Source organism: Poecilia latipinna, unplaced genomic scaffold (assembly GCF_001443285.1).
Source record: "Poecilia latipinna isolate Pla-1442-1.1 unplaced genomic scaffold, P_latipinna-1.0 Scaffold757, whole genome shotgun sequence".
NCBI classification, from domain to species: Eukaryota; Metazoa; Chordata; class Actinopteri; order Cyprinodontiformes; family Poeciliidae; genus Poecilia; species Poecilia latipinna.
This window is the reverse complement of record NW_015113373.1, coordinates 72,241-92,977: the sequence shown is the minus strand read 5'-3', so window position 1 is coordinate 92,977 and position 20,737 is coordinate 72,241. Positions and strand designations below refer to the sequence as shown.

The 20,737-nt window shown below is 39.6% G+C and overlaps 1 protein-coding gene across 6 annotated transcripts in view; it reads right to left on the bottom strand.

The window, feature by feature from the left end:
* myo16 (myosin XVI) overlaps positions 1-20,737 on the bottom strand; it is a 113,283-nt gene that overhangs the window by 24,358 nt on the left and 68,188 nt on the right. For all 6 annotated transcript variants that reach the window (XR_001426629.1, XM_015045961.1, XM_015045960.1 and 3 more), the window contains exons 19-27: positions 20,154-20,225; positions 17,532-17,673; positions 16,862-16,934; positions 12,051-12,203; positions 11,380-11,580; positions 9,500-9,575; positions 6,634-6,830; positions 4,973-5,053; positions 3,505-3,710 (exon numbers count right to left, since the gene is read on the bottom strand). Coding sequence is in view for 5 of the 6 variants with exons in the window: in XM_015045961.1 (XP_014901447.1) it covers positions 3,505-3,710; positions 4,973-5,053; positions 6,634-6,830; positions 9,500-9,575; positions 11,380-11,580; positions 12,051-12,203; positions 16,862-16,934; positions 17,532-17,673; positions 20,154-20,225 (1,201 nt within the window). In the remaining variant the exon portion in view is untranslated. The remainder of the gene's footprint in view (positions 1-3,504; positions 3,711-4,972; positions 5,054-6,633; positions 6,831-9,499; positions 9,576-11,379; positions 11,581-12,050; positions 12,204-16,861; positions 16,935-17,531; positions 17,674-20,153; positions 20,226-20,737) is intronic.

Sequence of the window (20,737 nt, the reverse complement as noted above, 5' to 3'; positions counted from 1 at the left end):
ACCTGTGGCACATCTAAACACTGCAGGACAGCGGCCCTTGAGGACTGGAGTTTGACACCCCTGTCATTGTGAATGACAACCTGTGAACAACAGGTTAAACCCTTTGCACTTTTTCTGCTTCCTGTCCTGTCCCTTTCCTTTTAGCTAAATATGAAAACAGGTCTTTGCTTTTAAGCTGCAGTCTCAGAAACTGACCATTTCTTTCACACAACCAACCTCTGTGCAATTTGGAGGCGTTTTTCCATGGCAGGTAGAAGCCTATTTTGATATCTCTGTATGCAAAGGGTTTGAGTGCAGACTGCTCATATCAGCTGCAGTATTCTTTGAGAAGCAGGGAGAGCAATGGTTGGATGCAATGCTCATAGCAGCTGCAGCACCAAAGGCATTACAGCAAATTATTTGGCGAGCTTCCAGCCCAGGATGGATGTCATGAGGTTGTCATGGCCTTATGTAGCCATGGCATGAGGCTAGTGTGAATGGTCCTTGTTCAAATTCTCTGATGACCAAGACACAGTGGTGCCTGACAGCCATAGATAAGCCACCACCGTCACGACTAGGCTTCTCTGTGACTCCTGCCAGCCCACCACAGTAATGAACAATCTCACCATGAAATGTTCAACACGCTCAAAACAACTGTGCAACTTTGATGCTCAAAATGCACTGTAGGAACTGGGTTGCATTTTCTAGGCATCCAAAGCCACTTTTCCAAGAACATGTAAAGAGTAAAGAATACCATTTTTTAATCTTATTATTTAGTTTGGGACATTGTGAAAGGTATTTAAATTGACTAATGTATTTGTGAGTTGGTAACGTATTTGCTCCCAAAGTTATTCTAACTTCTGTTCTCCTGAGTTTTAACAGAACTGCTAGTTTTTCCTCTCTTCATTCAGAATTCATTGCCTCATTAAGATTTGCCTTAAGCCCCGTTTGGAAATAAACTGCATAGTAAATATGGGTGAAAAGTAACTTTTGTGTATTTTGAATGTTAAAGGGGCAATATTATGTATTTTCAAGGCACATAGTCATTTTATACCACAATCAAGTTACTATGATACCTTCAATTGTTATGAAAATGCTGTACACCAAATGTAATAAGAAGCTCCTTCTCTTTACAACACTCCGCAAGTCATAACAACAATGTTTCTCCATTATCACTTCAACATCATTCTTGAGAGCATTGTACTGAGAAATAGTTACTGTGACAAACTGAGCAGGTGTATAGTTCCACCAGGTGTTTGCCAACTGCTGCTGCTAGTCAGGAGGAGCTGAGTGGGGAAGTGGTGGTCTGGATTCTCCACACTGGTGGGAAAGGCAATGCTGGGTGAGAGCACGTGTTTAGGCACCCTGCCAAGGGAGGATAAAGGATTTCTCAAACATAAAAAAAGAATCAAAGTCACACTCCAGGTATGTTTTTGATGAAGGAACAATATAAAAGCATGACGTAAAGTTCAAAATATCTATTTTATATAATACGCCCTCTTTAAACTTTATTGCTTCTCTTAAAAACTGGCAGTCTTAGTCTTCATTCCTATAATCTAATACTAGTGATGACAAGATGTTTGGATGCTCAATTAGACATTGGTAGGGCAGGAAGTTTGTGTGCATGCGTGTGTGTGTGTGTGTGTGTGTGTGCGTGTGTGTGCGCACGTGATGATGTGATATTTTCAGCACAGGAATGGAAAGTTTTGGTGAGAGGATATGGGGGTCATGCGACCAGCTTTGTCATCCTTTATTATCTGGCAGGATTGTTCCTCCTAATCTCTTTATCTCCAAAATGAGAGACAGAAAGACAAGAAAATTAAAGAAGTTAAGAAATTGGGTAAGAGAGCAACAAAAAAGAAGTGCTAATGTAGAATCCTGCTACTTTATTTAAAAAACCCCAACAAAAACAGCAAAATGAATATACAAGTAAAGATAAAAATGAAAGACAGATGGTATATTTTCAGCTGATTTTGAACAAAAGAGATGAAAACCAGAGAACATAAAAGGATAGAAAATTAATTATTTGTAGTACACGAGATCTTTCTTTTTCTTCCTGGGTAGGAAGAACAAAACAAAAGTATGAACAGGGAGCTGATGGGGAGTCACAATACCAAAAACTCAAAGACAGGACAAAGCGACCTTACAGACAACCGGGTGCTTTAATGCTCAAGTGTCAGGCTGACTTGGGAAAAATGTTTCAGTGACTTTCATCAGCAAAAGCGGTCTCCCATAATAGCCAAAAAGAGACATTCAAAGTCAAACTGCACCTTAATTAAAAGGGTTGCTCTGACTTTTTATTGTGGCTGTTCACATGTGAGCATGTGGTCTGGATTCAAGTGTGGTGGAAGCAAATGCTGCTGCAATTTCATTTTGCTGGACCCGTCTCACTAAACATGACCGAGATCAAAGTGACCCGATGTGAATTTCTAGTCTCTGAGAATGAGAAATGCGACAAACAAAAGAAGAAGCAGGAAAAAGCATTCCATAATTTTAAAGAGCTTTTGGAATAAATGAAAAACTCTTTAAAGAAAAGTTGTAGGACAGTGTGCTTTGAGGATACATCACAAAGCATAAGCATAAGTAGTGCAGAGCTGGTCAGCAAAAATGAAATATTACATGATGACAGTGAGACAAAACAGGAAACTACCAAGACATGGCCATCCACCTAAACTAATTGTCTTTATCTCCAGTCATCAAGGACCAGATATGTCCCCTGTCCTACACAATTGAATTAAATGGCTAAACCAGTCGAGTCCAAAGTCGGTCCTCGAGGGCCGTCCTGCATGTTTTAGTTCTCTCCTGCAGTAGTAACAACCTCCTCAGCATGTCAATGTTCTTCTTTGGCCTTCTAATGAACCATTATTGAATCCAGGTGCGTTAAACCAGGGAGAGAACTAAAACATGCAGGATGCCGGCCCTCGAGGACCGACTGTGGGCACCACTGGGCTAAACTGTCTTACTAGCATGCAGTCGAGCTCTACAGACCTCTGCAAATGAGCCAATATTGGAGACAGGTGTGCAGAAGCAGACACCTAAAAGTTGCAGGACAATGACCCTTGAGGACTAAATTAACAGACTGGTCAAGGAGAGCGGGTCACAATTTAGTAGAAGATGAAGGGAACTCAATACATGACAATTATGGAATAAAGCATGTAAAAGGCTGCAAAAAACATTAGGCACATTGGCAGGACAACAAGTCTATCCAGTCAACATTAACTAAATGAATGGTTGACTCAAAATGTAGACCCAAAGTGGCAAGACTTGAAAATTACAGTTCAAACATGCCTTCCATAATTTCCTGCTGCTCTATTTGTGGCAAATGCTTTCTTTACAAAATGTTCACTCAGGACGCATTTTAGAATTTTACTTGCAAAAAAAAATGCAGAAAACATGGTTTCTTTTCCTTTAACTTTGTGTGGGTCTATCACATAACATCATAATAAAACATGTAGTTTGTGGTTGTAACATCACAAAATGTGAAAAAGTAGAAAAAAAAAATCTTTGAAGCATTCCAGCACTGACCTGCTGAGGAACGTTGAGAAGGACAGGCGGACAGGGTATCCGTAACGTATCATGCGCACCATGTCAAGCACTCCGATGTACTGCAGTTGGGTAGAGACGTGGAAGCTGTCAAAGCTGGCTGGCTGACCGCTAGAGTTGGGGCGCACACACTCTACAAAGTGGGGTGTGCAAGTCTGCAGTTTACTCATAATCTCTGACAGTGAGTTCTGAAAAAGGAAAGAAGAGGAAGTTGATTTAACACAAAATTTCATGTAATGGGACAAAGGATTCTCTGATCTCTTTGGGTACACCAGCTTCCTCCCACAGTCCAAAAACATGACGGTCAGGTTTAATTGGTCTCTCTAATTTCTCCCTAGGTATGAGTGTGTGGTTGTTTGTCCTGTCTCTCTGTGTTGCCCTGCGACAGACTGGCGACTTGTCCAGGGTGTGCCCCGCCTCTCGCCCGAAATGTCTTGCTAGAGACAGGCACCAGCACCCCCTCCCAGCCCCACTAGGGACACAGGCGCAAGAAAATGGATGGATCGATGGATTTTCTGATGTGTTTTGATTCATTTGCATTGAGCAAGCAACACCACATTGTGGCAGAGACAACATTGTCTGATTTTTGGGTGTACATCTTGCCTCTAAAGGAAGCAGAAGAACAAAGCAACAACAATAACTCCCTGTTCCTTCCAAAGGTGAGAAACATGAGCTTTTCTTCAAATCCTCAACTTCAAGATGATGCATCTAAGATCACAGGCGTCGGTGTGTAAACACTTACTGTATTTTGCTACACCTCAAACTGACATCACCCAGGAACTTCAGGTACAATACCCAGCACCTCACCCGTCATCTTTAAAAGCCACATTGCTCCTCAGAAACACACCCATACCCACACACACACACATATGTCACACATATGTAGAAACACAGGCCCACAGAACACAGTGGCTGTTGTTCATTGTTCATTCATTCATGAAGAGGGCTTCATGTTTGGCTTGGTACAGCATCATTTTTCAGCCCACTCTCTCCTTCCCTGCCATTCCCGGAGGGGACTCGTCGACCGCAGGTCCACAACTCTGATTGTGCAACACAGTGGTTTCATTCAGACCAAAGGCACTGCTTCTCTGAGCCACGTCTCAGCCTCCTTGCGTCACCAGCACAGACAGAGCTGCTCACTGCAAACTGAATATTGTTGTTGCTTTAAAAAAAAAAAAAAAAGTTATGAGCACCCTACACTTAGGGCTGCATTGTTGCAAAGGTTGGAAGGACTATTGTGACGAATGCACTGACGTGAGATAATCTCTGAATTAAATCCCAGTTTGGTAACAAACAACAGGGTTGTAATGATTCAAAATTTGATCCAGATGCTTGCTGCTAACTGGAAATACATTTGGTGAAATTAACTATCTAAGAATCCTGCATGTTTGAGGAAGGTGCAGAGAGCAGATTTAAGTTATTATCATAAAGAAACAGGAGTTTCTTGTACCCTCAGCTGGACAGCTGCTGTGACCGGCCCACAACGCTCAAGTCGTTGGAGGAAAGAACTTGAACCTTTTTTCTTCAGGATCTGTAGGTAGAATGAAATAAGAAAAAAAAATTATATCTGAAAGAGCTAAGCCTCAAGAGGACACAGAAGATCACAGAAGGGTTTCAGCAAACATTAAAATACTTGCCCATCTTAATCTGAAGAAAATAGTTTATCGAGGTATTTAAGGCATTTGTTCCCAGATTAAATTGTCTCCGTACTTGCTTTTGAAAACATCTGCGTCCAGATGTTTTCAAATATCCATCACAGCCATGAATGTCAGTTATTTCTGGCATGTGGATGATGGATTTGAATTATTGTTTTGTTTTCAGCTTGGAATAGATCTACAACGCAAACCATCGAATTCAGAAAACAAGAGCTGGATGCACAAATTTAAAGTTTTTGTTGATTTTCTCCAAACTACATGGAGAGTCAAAATTACTCATCTATGCAATGACGTTATGTACTCATTAATATTTGTATCTCAAACTCAGTTGGCTGTTTTACCAGCTCATCAATCTCAAACGATCACCAAAATCCATTTTGGAACTGAAAAAAATGGCTAGCATTAATTATGCTAATGGAACGCCTTTTATAAACAAATTTTTAATATTAAACTCTATGCTGGGAAACAAACCAATTTAAATTAACTCCACTAATTCTCCCAAGAAAAATGATTGAATATTCAACTAGACGCTTCACAATGTATACAAAAGGTTGTTGTTCTATGCAACTTACTAAAGTAACTTTTAACTAAATATTCATGAGTATGAGCAGATATGCTTGAGACTCTGTGATCATGTACATCTTAGCAAAAAGTCATAATAAATGCACATTTTCACATCAAGTTTATGTTTTTGAGAAGTTATTGTAGTGCTGTACAGTCATTGGAAGTTCAAAACTTATTAACCATGTGTGTGTTTGTTAATATAGGCGCTGAACTATATTGTTGTATGATGGTATTGTACACATTAGCACAGCAACATTTAAGGCTGCTAGGATAGGTCAGGGGGGCAAAATGTGTCTTATATAACCATTTGATCTAGAAAGATAATAAGCCACAGAGGAAGCAGACATGAGTCCTGGAGGTTACACAACCTGACAGCCTTTTCACTCGCATTATGCGCACAACTGCTCTGTTTCCCAAGATACTAGCACCTGTAAATAAAATATTTAGCTGGTTAAAACAGATATTTATTTGATGTCTTTTTTTTAATGTCCTGAAAAGTCTACAGACGCCTAAACCCATACTTTATCTCTGCATGAATTCTTGGGAAAGGGTTTTATCTCATGAATGCCTGTGGACACACACACACACACCACACACACACACAAAATCCAATTCCCAGAGGTTTATATTTAGACGTGGGGTGGGAAGTAGCTTAAATTAGACAAGAGTCTTACCAAAAATACTCTTCCTGTTTTTTCCATTGATTATCAGTTGCTTGACAGAAAAAAAAAAAAAAAAAAAAAAGCTGCTTCCTGTTTGATGTGAAATATTGCCCCTGTTAACACATTCTTCACTAAAACCTATCGCCATAAAATCTGAAGGATTCTTTCATATGTGTTGAAGTTGGAATGAGGTACTGCAGTCTGCAGCTCCAAACTATGAACGACATTACCTTGGTAAGATCATGGTACCTCCGAGGCTGCTGGGGGATACAAGTGGCATTGACAGAGGAGGCTGATGGCACCCTCTGGACCATCAAGGCCACTTTAGTCCCTCTCAGGCCAATGCGACCCTGGGCAGCTGGCACCAGAGAGCCAGTCTGAGTCAGCTTTGACTGGAAGAGCTGCTGCAGTAACACACTCTCACTGGCTGCAGGGCACAAAGGAAGATACAGGAAAAAATCAGTGCAGAATAAGCAACAGCATTGGTTGAGAAAGGAGGTGGGGAGGAACAAGAAGTGGGGAGGGGTGAAAAAAAAACATATGAAAGGATTTAACAGCGGAAGAAAAGAGGGACAAAAGGTGGAGTAATAGTAAAGTTCGCATGTAAACAATCCGTAAGACGACAAAGTGGGTGGAGTGTGTCATTCTGCAACACATGGAGCTCTGTACAACAATGAGCTCATTTAGAGAGCCAAACAACATGTGTGTGGACGTAGGAAGAGGAGCTCTCATCTGAAAGATTCAGGGAAAAAAGATGGAAAAAAGAAAGTGGCAGAGTAGTGAATTATTGCAGGTACCAGCAGAACCACCTCACTAAGGTAGAAAGAAAGTACTTCCTCTTAAATGTGTGGTATTTTACATTCATTATACGTATGTAGGTTTTGCTAAGTTTAATGTAATTTTGTTAGAATAAATACCAACATGGTGAATTTGGGTATTTGGTTGACAACACATTTAAATAATTGCATAATCAAGTTAATGTATATGTTTAATATGCTAGAACTGAGCATGGTGGTATTTTCCTATTATTTGCATAAAGAAATCAGTCAGTAAATCAATCAAATGTTATTTATACAGAAGTTTTTGAGGTCCAAGTCATTCATATCCCTACAGATTTAGATTGGATGGCTTAATCTTTTAATTTTTCTGAGTTTAAGGGACAAAAAGCAGGTCTTCCAACCTCAATATGTTGAAAATCATCACCAAAGAGAATGAGAATATTTAGAAGAGAGGTGAGATTTTTGGGGCAGGTCAGTGCATAGCCAGGTAGGGCTTTGCAGCTAAGCAGCAGGATTTTACATGTCATTCTAAACTGTACAGGCAGCCAGTGTATGAAAGCCAAGGTAGGAAAAATGTGATCCGCCTTTGCTGAACAACAGTCAGTACTCTGGCAGAAGTGTTTTGAACAAGTTACAAGGTATTCACTGAGATGACTGGATACACTCACAATGTCTAATTACAATAATCTAGTCTAAAGGTGAAGGCAGAGGCATGGAGCAGTTTCTTAGAATACCTCAAAGAGAGAATTGTTTCTATTTCTGAACTATTATATAGGTAACAGTGAGCTACTCTGGGGACTTAATTGAGAGGAAAACTGAAAGACAGATCCAGCTCAAGTATGATTCAAAGGTTTTCAGAAAATGAATTGAGAGCTAATGTAATGGTACCCAAAGCAATCACCCAAGACAGGTTATTTCTAATATCTTAGAGTCTTTTATTAAAAATTATGTCTGGCTTAAATGTAAAAGAATTACAGATTGGCCATCTCGTTTACATTCTTGATGATAATTGCATGGAAAAGGCATAGATTGAAAACCAAAGCGGTTCTAGCTCAGAGACTTGTGGGATGCAACACAACTTATTTTAGGACTTCATTCTTCAAAAATGTTTTTTTGAAGAACAACTTTTAATGCATTAAAACTTAATGTTTTAATACATTAAGTTTGCTCTTAATGTATTAAAATACATATGTTGGTTAGCTGCGCAGTTGCACAGTTAGTAGAACTGGATGGGATTTTCATGTTCTCCCTGTGAGTGTGTGGGTGCTCTCTGGGTGCTCTGGCTTCTGCCCACAGTCCAAAAAAACATTGTTAGGTTACTGATCTCTAAATTGTCTTTAAGTTTGAGTTCGTGCTTGCATGGTTCTTTGTCTTGTGTGTCTCCATGATTTACTAGTGACTTGTACAGGGTGTACCCTGTCACCCATTGACTACTTGAGATAGGCACCAACCCGCCCTGTGACCCTACAAGTATTAGCAGGTACAGGCAATGAACAAAGTCAGCATCCTTTTAATGCCGGAGGTCCTTTAAAAACCAGGACTATGTGGACTGCAACATGCTGTGAACAAAATAAATTCTTTCAAATTCAAGAAAAACTGAATTCATTTTCAATCGACTTGGCCTTGACTTTTTTTTATGTTTTACTCGGAAAGGAAAATATTTTTTTTTATGCATAACAGGCACGTTTTATCCTTGAAAAGATTTACTCTGAACTTGTCCTCTAGATCCAGGATTGACCTCTCTACGATCTCATGATCTACTCTTGATCCTGTTAAAGGTGCCTCGCATTGTGTTGCACCAGATCATGTATGCTTCTAAGGTTAGTTCACCAATGCTAAAAAGAATAAAACATTAATGTGTAGAACATCATAGGGAAGCACAAACACACACCCCAGTCTTTGTTCTGAAGGGCAGTCCAAGTTTATGGCTGTATGTGGATAAAAGGCAACGTTGCATTGACTTGTCAGACAGAGGAATACCAGCCAAGCATGAGTGAAGGGCTAGCCTTTAGAAGATTAGCCCCATCATGGAAATTATAGCAATTAGGTTGCTGGACGCAAGACTAAGCTGGCAGTCACACAACGGCTGCCTGTGTCCTGCGAGCCACAACACCCGACATCTGGCAGCTTATTTAGACAATATACACACAGACGGTGTCTGCTGCATATGGGCTAAAGCACACACATAGAAATATAACTACACCAAGACAAGGGCTGGGTTTGTGTTCTGCAATTTTAAACATGAGTGCATCTTTGTGTTCGCTTAAGCTCTGACGCCACATTCTGCTCATATGCTCATTATGTATTGGGTACTTACTTTTCATTGTAAGCAGGAGATTCTGAGGGAAGGAGTCCTTGTTTTTGCTCAGAGATCCAGTGAGGTCATATGAAACCTATCAGGGAAAACACACCGTACAATGACATTTTTTAACATTATAAAACTTTTTGCAACATAAAAAGACATGCAACTTTTTTTTATACTTTATATATTGTATTGCATTGTATTTTATATATTGTATTGCATTGTATTTTATCCCATTTTATTTTATTTTGTGCTATTAGTTGCCTTTGTTCATGGTTACCTGACAGGAAATGGGACGGAGAGAAGTGGGAAAACATGCTGAACCTTGATTGAAAGAGATGCGCAATAGATCCTTGCATGAGTCTTTTGATCTGTTAGTAGAAGCAGTTTTACTTAGTCTAAATTGAAATATTGTTGTTTTTTTTGTATAAAGGCACCAACTACAGTATCAGAAATAAATAGTAGTTCCTGCTATGTTATATGAAATACTTTTATTGGTGAATGGGGAATATGTCTATTAAGCAACAATGATGTCTAATGAGCTATTATATTATCATATTTTGATTCAAAATATTATTTTAAAAGTTGATTTACGTAAAAATCAACCTTTTCGAGCTTCCTATCATGTTATAATGTTATTCCCTCATCATAACTGGAGTGTTGCTTTGATTCTTTCCTGAATGAAAAACCTTGAATTTCTCCAGGCAGTGACATAAAAGCTTGCTCTCTTGCAAAGCACCACCTATTTCTATAAAGCTCCTCCTCAGAGTTTTTACCTCACAGAGCACTTTTTCCCTGCACTTCCCCCACTCAGCTCCTTCAGACTAGCAGCAGCAGCAGCAATTAGCAAACATCTGGTGGAGCTGTGAGTCTCCTGAGCTTCATCATACAAACTAATTCTCAGTCCAACACTCCTAGGAGTGAAGAGCTGAATGGGGGAGTAGGAAAGAGAATAAGCTTCTTAAAGAGACAGAGCACAATATCAATGTGTCAGATGTGACATCAAAAATTTATTTAAAGTTATTTCAAGACAGAATTTTAATAGCAATATTAGGTAATATAGCTACTTGATTGTGATATCAAATGGCACAATGTTCCTGGAAAATAAATAATAACCCCCTTTAAGAAACAACAACTTTATACAAAGAATATTGTGCGAGTGGATCTATTTCTTCTAAGATAAAACCTGATGTCAGTTCTTCTCTTGACATTGACAACTTATTATTTCAGGTTTCTCATAGCATAAGATATCCGACAGAATGGATCTAGGATTTCCTCAGTGAAATTTAACGGGATCGCAATTAAAATTGCTGCTGTTCACAACAGATTTGAATTTTGGATCTGAAAGTGCTTGCTTACAGAGTCAGTCTCCATGTTATTGCTTCTCCACTTGAACTCGTATTCTCGCCATTTTCCTTTTTTTTTATGTATGCTTGGTGCCTCCCTTTGATGTTAAAATGTACTCCACACAGACCTCGTGGTGAAGACGACAGCAGAGACGACTGGCGATGAATTCCCCAGTAGGGATTTTTATCTGCCACAACGTTTCCTAGCAACCACATCAAGAAGCTGGATTTTTCTTCTATTTTTACCATTTTAATAAATTTTCTCTAAAGTGTCTATTTTAGAATGTGGACATTTTTTCGCCATATCATTGTCACCACAAGACTAATATTAGATCCTATATTTTCCAGCTAAAAAGGTTTACAGGACCTGTCCTTTGAGTAATTCCTACATTGTTCTCAAAGTCAAATATTGTTTTATTAACTAAAGTTAGAAGACAAATGTTAAACGACAGGTTTTCTTAGCTGAACTCAAAGTTACGCAGACAGATCAGTGGTCATAATGATGCTACGACTGACTAGTGTGGACATTTTTCATTAAAACAGACAGACCTCTCCTGCATAGTGGCTGACAGTGAAGGCCGGGCCCTGGTCTTTGGGAGGGGGGTTGCCGTTGCCGTCCTTGGTGGTGAGTGAAAGCCCACAAATTGAAATGGAGTCCAGCTGGGCAGACAGCCTCTTGTAAAGGGTTTGCTCTGCAGGCCGTAAGCTCTGGCTCTCTTCATCCAGCACACACAGCAGTCCCTGAGGCCTCTGGAGTAGGAACAAACATATGCTCTCGTTATTTATGTTGGTCATATTTGCAAAGCCCATTTGATTCCAGTAATGCATTATTCCTTCTGACATTTCTATTGATCCCTGTAGAAAAGAGCCCCCATCTTCCCCCCCTCCGACACAAATCAGATTCAGTGCCACTCTTTGTTTCAGTGGTTCTTTTGGGTCGATATCGATATGAATAGCCAGAAATTAACCTGGGATGTGCCTATTATATGGTAGTTTAGTTTTTTTTTTTTAGTTTTCATAAGTTTTTCCAAATATTATAACCATATTAAAAAAACAACAACAAAAAAACTATTGCATTTTTGAAACCTGGCAGGGAAACGTCACTTTCTGTGGTTATGAAACACTGGATTTGAACATGTGACTTGGGGTTCTGAGGTCTTGCGTCATGTGAAGGGGGACCAAACTGGAGCAGGCTGGTCAAAACCAGATGAAAATGCAACCTGAAGGAAGAAGTCCAGCACGGCGACGTGGCTGTTGCCAGAGACGGGGATCTCCATGGTGATGCCCTCCTGCAGACACTCAGCCTGCTCCTGCTGGAAGAGCACCTCAGAGACGTACAGCCTCAGCCGTTGGTTGATCATGTTCACGCACAGCTGGAATGCACACAGAGAACACGGTAAACACGTCTCTGAGCCCACGCAGTGTAGTTCCTCAGAGACAGGCTGCTCAATGTTTTGAAAGCAAACAAAGGAACAAATACAATCTCAAACATAACCTGCTGTGGCAGTCAATGGGCCAGAAGTAAAGTGACTACTCATGTAACACAGCCAATGTGAAATTAGCCATTAAAAGGGGCCACAGTGTGGATTGTGAACACACCAAGGAGCTGTCAGCTGTTCCACCATCTCAAAGACAAAGTGAGCTGCTGAAATCTTTCCTATGGAAATAACTCGTGTGTCACGTCACTGCAGTGTATGTAACTTAAGCTTTTTTTTTTTTTTTACAAAGTTTTATTGTGTATAATTTAATTATAAATCAATGTTGTGACAAATGGGGATGGAAACACCAAACCATTTCTTTTAGGCTTCAAAAGATCAGCTTTGTGTGGGATTTTCTTCTTGTGCCAATTATACATTGTTGAGAATTAAAGTTGCTGAAGGAACACATCTTTACCAGGAGCCACTCTGAATACTTGTTTTCATTTATAAATTAAGCATAGAGCATTGCAGTCTGAAGATGAGCTCATAATACTTTAGTGCAACTGAGAAATGTTTTCCTTTCCATTAAGAGGACTAATGCCTCCATTTTTTTTGCAGTCATGTTCAAGTTTGAACATGCAAATAAAAACATGACCCATTACTGAAAACCGATTATCTCTGTTTTATTATATTATAATAAGCACATTAAGAGCTACATGCAGGTACAGGATAAGTGGTGTTTGGAAATACAATGCTTTGGCAAAATTATGCTTCTGACATGTAGAGCATTGGGAAATAACTATTAACAGGTTTAATAGATCACATTCTAAAATTACAGGTGACGCATTGGTAGAAAAATGGAACATAATGACACAGTCGTTAATTTTATTTTAAATGAACTTAGTTACATGTTGACATGAAATGAATTCATGGGGGGGAAATGGCAACAGCCACACTAAACTATAGTTCTCAGGTGTTTTATTACAAGTCCGACCAGCTCGGCAAATGCTAAGGTTTCCAATTACCATACTACTGAAAGACATTTTATGACAGCAGTAACAAATTAAATGGACACATATAGGCTTGTTGTGTTTTTTTTTTTTTTTCTCAAAAAGAGAAAATGAATGAGAAACAAAAATGTAGGTCTTATATATTGGGAGCTGTTTGTTTGGTTAGAGGGGCATAGTTTTAATATGCCCTCTGTTTTCACTCAATAGCAAAAACATTTAGATCAGAGCGGAAGTCCCCTGATAAAATTGGACCAATCCCATCTTCAAATACCAATATGGCTGCTGAATGTTGAAATAAATTCTGTCAAAGGTCATCTATTTCTGCTTCTGAGGATCTATATCTGAAACTAAAAGCACAGAGGGCAAAGAAAAGCATTCTTAGTTAAAGTATTTCATTATTAGTTAGAGCAAATAGAGATAGCTTGTCACTGCAAGCAGTAATAATCCACATTACCCACCAATTATCTGGCTAGTAACAGGAACACGGTTAAATTGGGTTTCAGGTCATTCCCAGATTTGCATTCTGATCTCAGAGGAATGCTATTAAGTTAGCGATTGTTCTTGGTGCTCGATTTGCACTGCACTTCTTTTTTTTTTTTTGCAGTTTATTAAAAGCAAAGATCAATTTGCTTCAACAACTCCTTTTCCGGATGTTAATTAGGTTGCGACAGTACAATCGTTTGAGAACTTTGGGTCTAAAAGACACTTTTGAAAAGCTAATGATTTTTTATTCACCTCTCAGAGTCATAACACTGCAACCACGTTGCCATGAGCCAAACTTTGGGTTCCTTCATCATACTCTGAGAAGCAGGTGTAACGTTTCATGGAGCACAAGGTCATAGTTGTGTTTTTGTTTTCTTTCTTCTCGTCTATTGTTTATCTCCCAGTGAGTCCAGCCCATTAAAAGCTTAGTCTCAGCAGGTGGTTGATTGAGTTAGCTCATTAGCAAAGTGCTGAACAGGTACAACACAGACCAACAAACAGTTCTAATTAACGAGGTCTAATAACTCTGGTCATGCCACACATGGGTTCTGTGTTTGTGAGTTTCTGTTTGCGTGTGCATGAGTGTATAAACATGTCAGAGCTTGTATGTCATTTATGTGTCATATCTACAGTAAGTGAGCCTCGTGTTTGTTGGTCCAAACGTTGCTCCTCCCTTTTTCTCCTCTGGCAAGTGTCTCATAATGTGTGGTGGTATCAAGAGGTGGATCTGAATTAAGAGTTTTAAACTGCTACAGATAATTTCTCTAATTTCATTGCTTTTGTCTGCCTCCCATATATCTCAATTAATCTGGCTCGTTCTTTGACCTGAAGTAAAGGGTTGTGCAAGCCCCTCACTTCCGCTTGGATTGGAGAGCATCCAGATAAGGAAAGCCACTTATCCTTCTGCCACGCAGACAAAAACACCACTGTCACACGAGGGTTCAGGAGCAAAGACAAACACTGACTGCCTTTGGTAGAAGCTGGAAGAAACAAGCTGCTCCACAGGGGGTGGAGGAGAGTGAGCTTTGAATAGACGCAATAAGCACTTAGTCAGTTGAGAGTTATGAACTACAGTCGCACACAAACACAATAGGTAGAGCTTCTTATTCAGAATAAGCCCCCCCAAAAATACACAAAACTATATAGGATGTCCTAACAGACAGCATTTTTTCAAGAATATACAAGATAAGGAAATAGGTGGGGAATGCCAGGTAGTTTAAATAGTAAAAAATGTGTAAGTAATTTCCCTGGACGCCTCCCTGGTGAGGTGTTCCGGGCACGTCCCACCGGGAGGAGGCCCCGAGGAAGACCCAGGACACGCTGGAGGGACTATGTCTCTCGGCTGGCCTGGGAACGCCTTGGGGTTCCCCCGGAGGAGCTGGAAGAAGTGGCTGGGGAGAGGGAAGTCTGGGCCTCCCTTCTGAAGCTGCTGCCCCCGCAACCCGATCCCGGATAAGCGGCAGAAAATTGATGGATGGATGGATGGATGGATGGATGAATGGATGGATGGATGGATGGATGGATGGATGGATGGATGGATGGATGGTGTAAGTAATTTGCCAAAGGAGTTCTGCAAAGACTAATAGAATAATGTGCAGCATGTGACAAGTCGGGTTCTTTTTCATCCATCCAACTGAGTTTTATCAGGATCAGTCATCCTGCGATTTGACGCTTCTGATCCGGCAGCTTTATGCTCAAAAACTCTGACAGTATCTGGAAACAAAGTCCAAGTTGCATTTTGAGGATCTGACAGTTTATCCCTGTTGTTGTCGCCATGTTGGCTCATCCTACCGAATCAGAGAGCCGCTGCCCAGATTCACCAGAGCACTGTACAGAATATCGAGGGAGAGCCGCCTGGAGCGTCGTTATAGTTACAAACTGTAACAGATGCTCAGAGGAAGGATCTGCGATAATGCTCCTTTGTGCACCCATGATGCAGTAGTTTGTCACGGAAGCAGCTCTCTATTCAGCTTCAAGCACGAGGAGGGAAACTCTGGTGTCTCTTGGTGAACGACTCAGATAAAGCTTTGGAGAAAGTGTTGCAGACAGACAAGGCAAATTTGATCAGTTCTGAGTCCTAAGTCAGGGATCCTCAGCCACAGGATCCAGCACCAGTAGTTGGGCCTACAGTCTACTGCTTTGTTCTTGTTCGATAAAATGCATAAAAGATGTGACCCTTGTTCTGTTTTTCTGCACCAAAAAAATAAATACCATAAAATGTAAAGACTGCACTTTTATTTGTAAGGGAGCACACTTAGGAAATCAGTAGGGGATTTTCTAGGTTAAATCCTAGGAAATTACGTCTTCTTATTTATAATTCTTAAGGAGCAAATAGAATAGGATTAAATTTATATCTGCAGTTTAAAACTTTGAAATTGCCCAGATAACTGGGATTTTTTTTCATATCTGAAATTAATAAACTGCATTTCCCATGTTTTATGTTGTACTATTGCATTCTTTGAAATGCTATAGTATTTTTTATTTTTATTTTGGGGGTATTTATACGTTTTCTTACAAAGTACAAAAATAATATTGGGCATGGAGAGAAAATATAAAGCAAACTTATGTTTAGCATCACCTTAAATTAAGAACTTCTTGAGCTGCTTTATCCTTTTTTTAACCTTTAAGTTCAAGGAAACGTTTTTTTTTAAATTCTGTTGTGGTTTGCTATGGTCACTGAAATTGTGTGTTTTTGCAAAAAGTAATTGTGTTTTTTTTGTTTTTTTTTTTACTGTTATGTGTTAATTCTTGGACAAAATATTTTTCTAAAAACATGGTTTCTGTCTTCTAACTCATGCTGAGAGAGAGAGAAGGAGGGACACTGCAGCCTACGTGTAGCACACAGTCAGTCTTTGTGGCCGACATCAGTTCATTTGAGGACAGTTGAAAATCACGCCACAGTCAGCCGCAGACCTCAGCTCATTCATTACAATTACACATGAAAAAATTCCAGCCTTAAACAGATAAGAGCTCCAACTATTTCAACAATTTGACTAAAATTACAAGATCACAAATCCTCCTTCAGCTCAGAAAAGCCAGAGGGATTCTATTTAAGGGCGAGAGTTACACAATATTAATTTTTGAATTGCGAAAACTTAAAAAGGGACAACCCGGTCTCACCTGTTCAAATTCATTTCTTTGAAATTCTTCAAACCCAAACATGTCCAGGATTCCAATTTCCATGGCGGGATCGCTGGAAGTAATAAGTCGAGCAATAAGAAAAAACACACAAAGCACATTCATTAAAGCAGTGGATTTAATTTCTAGGATCGGTATGAGCCTGGTGCGATGCTACCCCAGCAGTAAAGCCTGTGAGGGTGTATGTGCAGCAACATCTGACAAAAAGGGAGTGCCATGAATGCGTGGTTGACAAATTTATTATATTTAGCGGTATGTGCGTAAACAAGGCAAAGCACAAACACATTCCAGAAGATGCGCTGTGGGTTTTCTGTCAGGGTGTGATAACGCTCAACAACATTAACGTCAGAGATCCCATGACCTCCACCTTGTGCTGTTTTGTTTTTTAGTGTGTTTTTGTAAGACCTCCAAGCATCGTGGACCTTGAGTGTGTCTGTTAAATTTCTTCTTGGATTTCATGGCGCATTCGTAAACTATGACGAATGTTCACTCCACAATGAAGCCTACGGTACTTCAGGGGCCTTGGAAATGTGACTATTTGTTTGCAATCACAGCTATATACGTCAGTGATAGGAATTTAGACACAAGGGAGCCAACAGCCTGGGATTTATTTATTTTTGTGATTGTGAGTAAAAACACACATAACACAAACCCGATGCTGTCATCCTGTCCTTGAAGATAGTCGTTGATGCTGTTGACCAGATAGTAGAAGAGTCGCCCGTAGATGGATTTAGCAAGCTGGTCCCTGTACTGCTCTGCCATCTCTACAGTGTGACGTCTAGTGATCACGTCACCTGAACAAAACAAAAAAAAAAAAAAAAAAAACTGGGTCATAGCACTCTACAAAAATGCAAGTTCAATTCTAAAAGTGCTAGAAATAAATAGCTTTCTGCAAATTCTTTTAAAACAAGGATGCATATGATGTTCACAATACACAAAAAGGTTGTCTGTTGCATGTGGCATTGAGTAGACGTTGAGTTTGAATAAAATGAGTATCCGTCTTATGGTGCTTTGGAAATACCTATATTGTAATCTTTTTTCTTTCATCAATGTGGTTTTTGTATTTTGCTTTAAATATATACAAACACATATGCAAATTAGATTGGCTTTTTTTTTTTTTTACAGATCATTTAGATAGTGTCTTTGTGAACATAGAAAAAGAACAAAGACATCAATTCGGACAGATGGGATCACAAACGCTTCACAATAAATGATCCACGGCGTGACGTGTCGACTTTGTCAGAAGACATCAACGTATGAAAAGAATTATGTGAAACATAAAAATTAGTTTGCGAAATTTGCAAGTGATGGATTATGCAAGTGAATCAGTTCCCAGTAAAGTAAGAATAAAAACTGACTCTCGGGAGGCGGGAGCATGCACAGCACTGGAAATAATTTTACATGGTTGTTTTTGAGAGAAAATGATTCAGCTGATAAATCAGACAAACATGAATGTTTGTGATCTAATTTTCTGTTGTGTTTACAGCGTAACTACGTCAACAGTATTTCACATTAGTATGTAATAAAGTACACTGTGCCCTGGGCCTCTAGCTTTAAGGAAAAACAAACAACTCCTATTAAATATGATCTTCTACCTTAGACGTCTTTATGTAAACAATATAAACACTTTTATTACTTGACAAAAGGTTAAAAACATTTATTTCACTTAATATCTGAGGTATGCACACCAATTGGTCAGAACATGGTGACTCACAGTTAAGGCGATTAAGCAGGCTCCTCTACAGTATTTTTATACTTCATGGATGCACGCTGTGAGTGCATGAAACCCAACTCAAATTCATTGCTTGTGCATGCTAGCCCAATAAATCTGATTCTAGTAGATTCTCTTAGCATCATTCTGGGTCCTATATATGTTATATTAACACTTGCCACCTACCTTGACATTTTACAAACAAATCAAACTGTGCTTTAACTGTTCTCTTACAGCAAAATGTCCACATCATTGGAAAGACGTGAATCGTTCACAGAGACCCCACCCAACAATTTATCGATCACTATGATGATCCATCTGTAATGGATACCCTGGAACATTCCAGGAGATGTTCAACACCGGTTAGTGGATTTAAGAGCTTAAAAAAAAAAAAAAGAGAGTTTCCTCAGCATAAAAGGGGTTTTCATAGTGTTTGTGTTATGATCTTTAAACATTCATACTAGGGAAGTCCAGATCGAATCCCGAGTAAAGAATCAGAAGCTTAAAACTCCGATAGGTGCTTTTTTTGCCAGTTGTATCCCCATTGAACCAAGAGGGCATATTTAGCACAGTCAGTTTCTAAAGCTCATATTACAAAACTGTATTACAGGCGATGCAGATTATCTTGTTCATCCAATAACTCCTGGTTTTTCTTATTAATCTAAGTATTTTCCCATCTTTACTAGGATATTAAAATTGTAAGAGGCCGTATTAAGCACTGCAGCTTTCCATTTGTCCGTGTCACGCCAACTGTTCTGCAAAGGGGGAAAAAAAAAACGTGTAGAGAGCAACTAAATAACAGATTCACAGCCAAATGAATGCTATGTTTCTGAAGCAGAAGACAATCTTTTCTGAGATTTGTCCGAATATGATTAAATGAGACGGCACTGAAATATCAAACAAGTAAAATTATCAATTTGTTCTGTAAAACCAGAGTAGACATGCTCATGTTAGTCTAGAATGTAAGAAAGTTGCTCTTTCAATTAAGTATCAAACTGGAACTAAGCATCCTAAATGATTCAGATCAGGATCATGCACAAATGATCTTTAATTGGGACATCTGTAATTCATACATTACCAGAAACTGGCGAATTCGTACAGTATCACAAATTGGCACTACACAAGATCAGTAAGGCAGCCAAATCTATCGGTTCCATGGCAAAGTTGCAAAAGGCTGCAGTTTCAGATTCTGTGATGAGTATTTCAATATTCTCATTTACATTAAAGGTTTTTATAAACCTAATGAGACACATTTAGGCCAAAAATGATGGCTTATGCAGAAAAAAAAAGATTACTTTAACTCACTACAAAGTATGCTTAATACTTCCAGGCAGAAGAAACATGTTGGTTAAGCTAATATGCAACTTTGAATCTAAATCAGCCAGGAGGATATAAATAAGTTTTAGCTTGGATTAACTTAAGCAAGACCACCTGATTAATCAGAGGGAAGTAGGCAGAGCTGAAACTACAGGAAACAAACTAGGTTAAAGACGTATGATTTCTTCAGTAGTCAGAAGAATAAAAACCAGTATAAAGCAGTGGTGAAGGTTGATGGGTCAATACCTTTAATATACTGAACGTCAGAAGTGAGGGCAGTGCTTAAATCATTAGCGGACACCTGCAGGAGTCCAGCAACTGGGAAGAGAAAGAGAGACCGACAGAGAAACATCAGACATCGGAGTAAACAACGTGATGAAAACCTGAAAAATAACAGCATTAAATAATAATGGAGTATCTGAAAGGCGATGCTGATGACCTCCCAGAGCCCGGTGTGGTCTGACGATGACGTCACGCTGACAACACAACAAGCTGAACTCTGCCACAGCTGATGCCCGCTCAACTGATGGGAAGAGCTGGCAGGGATTAGTCACCGCTGGACTTGTGAGCAGAATCCATAAACAAGCAGCACAAACAGGTGATGGCAAACCCAGAAACCCTTTCCTGACATCACCAGCCATGACTTCACATCTCCCTGACAACGACCGGCTCTTTCCCGTCTGGCCACTGACGCTGTTGTTTACCACTTTGCAAAGGGTCGGGGGTCGCAGGAGCACATGGAATGAGTGCAGAATGAGAAAATAAAGCAGGGGAAAAAAAGGGGAAAACTGTGACTCCAACAGAGTGGAGTGTGCCTCAGACTTGCTCTT